This window comes from Olea europaea, chromosome 3 (genome assembly GCF_002742605.1).
Source record: "Olea europaea var. sylvestris chromosome 3, O_europaea_v1, whole genome shotgun sequence".
NCBI lineage: Eukaryota > Viridiplantae > Streptophyta > Magnoliopsida > Lamiales > Oleaceae > Olea > Olea europaea.
Genome location: NC_036239.1, coordinates 15,211,560 through 15,215,982, shown reverse-complemented (window position 1 = coordinate 15,215,982; position 4,423 = coordinate 15,211,560). Strand labels below are relative to the sequence as shown.

The window sequence follows — 4,423 nt, the reverse complement described above, 5'->3', positions numbered from 1 at the left end:
GACATCATGCTGGACGAATTACTAAAGAAATTACCACCAAGAAGGACGATTGATCATGAGATTGAACTTATTCCAGGTGTCAAACCTCATGTCAGGGCACCATACTGTATGTCTCAGCCTGAGCTTGAAGAGTTTAGGAAGCAATTGGGAGAAATGCTGGAAAATAGAATCATTGTGCCTGCGAAGTCGCCATACGGAGATCTTGTATTGTTTCAGATAAAGGTCGATGGTTCTCTTAGAATATGCTGTGACTATCGAGCCTTGAACAAGATTAATGTAAAGAATAGCTATCCTATCCCACTGGTTACGGATTGCTTCGATCAACTGAGTCGGGTGAAGTATTACACAAAAATTGATCTTAGATCCGGATACTGCAAGTTCGGATTAAGGAGGAAGACGAAGCAAAGACTACGGTGATAACCAGATATGGAGCCTTTGAATTTAAAGTGATGCCTTTTGGTTTGACAAATGCTCCAGTAACGTTTTGTATTATGATGAATCAGGTACTTCACGGGTTCTTAGATGATTTTATCGTGGTGTACTTGGAGGACATAGTAATCTACAGTGAGACATTGGAGGAACATGTCAAACATGTGAGGCAAGTTTTTAATCGGCTACGGGAGAATGAACTCTATGCCAAATCGTCTAAATGCTCATTTGCTCAGACATCTATCAGTTTCTTGGGTTACATCATTGAACAAGGTAAAATCCACATGGATTCGAAGAAGGTTACAGCCATCAAAGATTGACAACCACCAAAAACCATACTTGATGTACGTTCATTTCTGGTGTTATGCAATTACTATCGAAGATTTGTAAAAGGCTACTCAGAAATTACATTGCAACTTACCAAATTAACAAAGAAGGATAAGAATTGGGATTGGTCGTCCCAATGTCAAACTGCTTTTGAAAGGTTGAAGAAGTCCATGTGGCCAAACCTGATTTTAGCCTTACCAGATATGATTAAAACATTTGAAGTTCATACAGATACTTCAGATTTTGTATTTGGTCGAGTCCTCATGCAAGAAGGACATCCGGTAGCATATGAGAGCCGGAAGTTAAACTAAACAGAACGTCGTTACTCGACACATGAAAAAGAATTGTTGGCAATAGTCCATTGTCTCAGAGGATGACGTCACACTTTGCTTGGGTCTCCATTTATTGTGAAGACAGATAACACTGCGGTTAGTCACTTCATGTCCCAACCAAAACTATCGAGCAAGCAGGCTCGTTGGCAAGAATTTCTTGCAGAGTTCAATTTTATGCAAGAGTATTGTCTCGGATCTAGTAATCATGTTGCTGATGCTCTTAGTCGACGGGCCGATTTGATTTCCATTTGCTCCGTAGCTGCTCTTTCAGGGAGCGCCGTCACCACAAACACAAGAGACCAAATTCGTGCACTTATGGAGAAGGACCCGACTACTCAATATTTGGTCGACCTTATCAAGCAGGGTAAAACTCGATAATTCTGGCTCGATGGGGAGCTATTGAAGACAAAGGAAGACCGCCTATATGTTCCTAAGGGCGGAGATTTGAGGAAATCATTAATTACAGAATGTCATGACACGAGTTGGGCAAGGCATCCCGGAGAGGAATGCACTTGTGCACTACTGCAACGTGTATACTACTGGCCTCAAATGCGGGATGACATTGCAACTTATGTAAAAATCTGTCTTATTTGTCAGCAAGATAAGGCAAATCATCAGAAAAGGAGGGATTGTTGGAGCCCCTTTCCGTCCCAACCCGATCATTCGAAAGTATATCGATGAACTACATTATTGGGTTGCCAAAAGTTGAGGATTTTGGCACTATCATCGTCGTGGTGGACCGTCTATCAAAATACGCAACTTTCATTGTAGCGCCTAAGTATGTATCTACGGAAGATATAGCTCAACTTTTCTTCAAACATATTGTCAAATACTGGGGATTGCCTAAGGACATCGACAGTGACTGAGATCCTCATTTCACTAGCATATTTTGGACTGAGTTGTTCAAACTTCTTAGTTTAACTTTGAGCACGAGTTCTAGTTTTCACCCATAATCTGACAGACAGATGGAGCACTTCAATTCTATACTAGAAGAATATCTTCGGCACTTTATCTCTACGTCGCAGAAAAATTTGGTAAAACTTTTGGATGCAGCTCAGATTTGCTTCAATGCCCAAAAGAGCTCTTCCACCAATAAGAGTCCTTTTGAAATTGTTACTGGCCAGCAACGCTACTCCCTCGTATAGTGGATATCGAACAAAGTACCAAGTCCCCTCAAGCTAAGAACTTTTCTCAAGAGTGGAAACGAAATATTGAAATTGCTCGAAGTTATCTTGGGAAAGCTCAAAAACGATATAAAAAGGCTATAGATCTAAAGCGTCGTTCCATTGCATTCAATGTTGGAGATCTGATAATGGTTAAGTTTCTCGACAGAAATGTTTACAAACCAACAAGAGAGAAGGACTCAAGACTGACGCCAAAATACATTGGACCATTACCCATCGTGAAGAGGATTGGAAAAATTGCATATAGAGTTGAACTCCCTTCATGGTGTAAAATCCACAAGGTCCTTCATGTTAGTGTGCTGAAGTCATACTTTGCAGATAAGGAGGATGCATCTAGAAATGAGTCAAAGCGACCTGTGTTTGAACTGAAGAAAGTTGGAAAGAAAGTTGCTGAAACTATTCTTGACCATCGAATCACTCGAGCTTCTAGAAAAGATTATCAGGAGTACTTGGTCAAATGGATTGGATGCAGCAGCGATGAAAATACTTGGGAAAGAGAAAAAACTATTGGAGCCTTCAAACCAGTAATTGAAGCATATCATGCATTGATGGAATCGAACACGTTGCCAAAACAAATGGGGGAGAATGTCAAGGACCACAGATTTACTTAACCCCCTGACACTATTGCAGTAGCAGTTTGCCCAACTTCGACCGCACATTGTAAATATTAGTTCAAGTTTGAGTTGTAATTTTCTTTTCATTGTAATAGTTATTTCAATTGTAAAATAACTCTGATATTAGTAAACGTTTAGTATGATTTCTCGTCTTTTAAACGTCTACTTTTGTCACTTAAGTTTTTGTTTCGAATGCTATTATAGGGGGTATTAGTCATTCAAAAATCTTTCAAGCTCACTGGTGTCCGCCCCTACACCAACAATTGTAATTTTCTGCTTTCGTTCATTGTAATGTTCAGTTTTCATCAATCAACGTTCAATTTATTTTCAATATATTCAAATTCTCAATTGTAAGTTTTTTACAAAGTTGTAATCAAAATTTCTTTCGTCCCGAGGCGATGGAGAAAAGGTGGAAGGTAATCTAGCGAAGCAGATTATTGTCGTACGGTGTCCTTTTCTGTTCTAAGAAGAAAAGCACCCCGCGAAACCATGTCCAGACCTACTATCTGTATAACCTTGATTTGATAATTTGACTCTAAACTCTATGTGTGAAGCCAATTTTTAGAACATAGTTAAATTTTGGTTTAACATATATTTACATAATGTACCGTTTGATAAATAATTTAATTTGGGAATTTGTTTTAAAAAAAAAAAAAAAAAAAAAAAAATTGTCCCGAAAGGCCAAAACAAATAAACTAAAATTGATTAAAAAAATAATTCATAGACTTGTATGAGATATTTCACTTCGATATAAGTCGAAATTTCATATCGACTATAACTTATTTTGTAGGGTACTTAACAAAATTAAGTAAAGAATAAATCTTGTCTAAAGTTTATTACTACAAGGAAGCACAAAAATGGATTTTTCTAGTTGTATACTGGGGTGATGCCAACCACTCACAAGAGGGAGGACTCGCGGCAAATAAAAAAATGTCGGTTCCCCCTCTTTTGAGGAAGTCGGTACACTAAGGTGTCAAACTCAGTGTACATGTAGAAGAACCCAAAATACGTGTTCAACTTCCGTGCATCGCCTGTCACTATATCTCACCTCTTGTTACCGTTAGTCAGTCGCGTTCCCCATGCCAAAAGTCCACTTCACAAATTCCTAAACGAGGAAAAATTAAAATTGATTCCCTCATTTTATGCTCATAACAAAATTGCTAAAATTTATGATTAAAAATATGAGAGATAAGAGTTTTTCCCTAAATCGAAATTGTCTCTAGAGCATATTAAAAAAATCTAGTAAATGAAATTTAATCGTAGTTAAGCATAAATTGAATCGAGTTACATCGACAAAAATTTATTGAGAACAATGCTAAACTGGTTTAGATCAAGCTCAAGTTCACACTGTTGACCTCGTAAAAGATTGATTAGGAAATAGGAAAAAGCAAAAAGGTTTAAAGCACCCCAACCCCTCTCTGCACGGGCTAAGAATTTGCAGTAGGAGATGGAACCCCCACTGCAAATCTCCGAGATGTTCCAGAAATTCGCCCTTGCTGTCAAGGCCAAGACCCACGAGCTCTTCGCCGAAGATGAC

At 38.5% G+C, this 4,423-nt stretch overlaps 1 protein-coding gene across 1 annotated transcript in view; it reads left to right on the top strand.

The window, feature by feature from the left end:
* Positions 1-1,196: 1,196 nt before the first annotated feature.
* The window catches only part of LOC111378881, a 5,263-nt gene continuing 2,036 nt past the window's right edge, over positions 1,197-4,423 (top strand). The window contains exons 1-2 of the mRNA XM_023002165.1: positions 1,197-1,452; positions 1,555-1,757. Coding sequence (XP_022857933.1) covers positions 1,197-1,452; positions 1,555-1,757 — 459 coding nt within the window. The remainder of the gene's footprint in view (positions 1,453-1,554; positions 1,758-4,423) is intronic.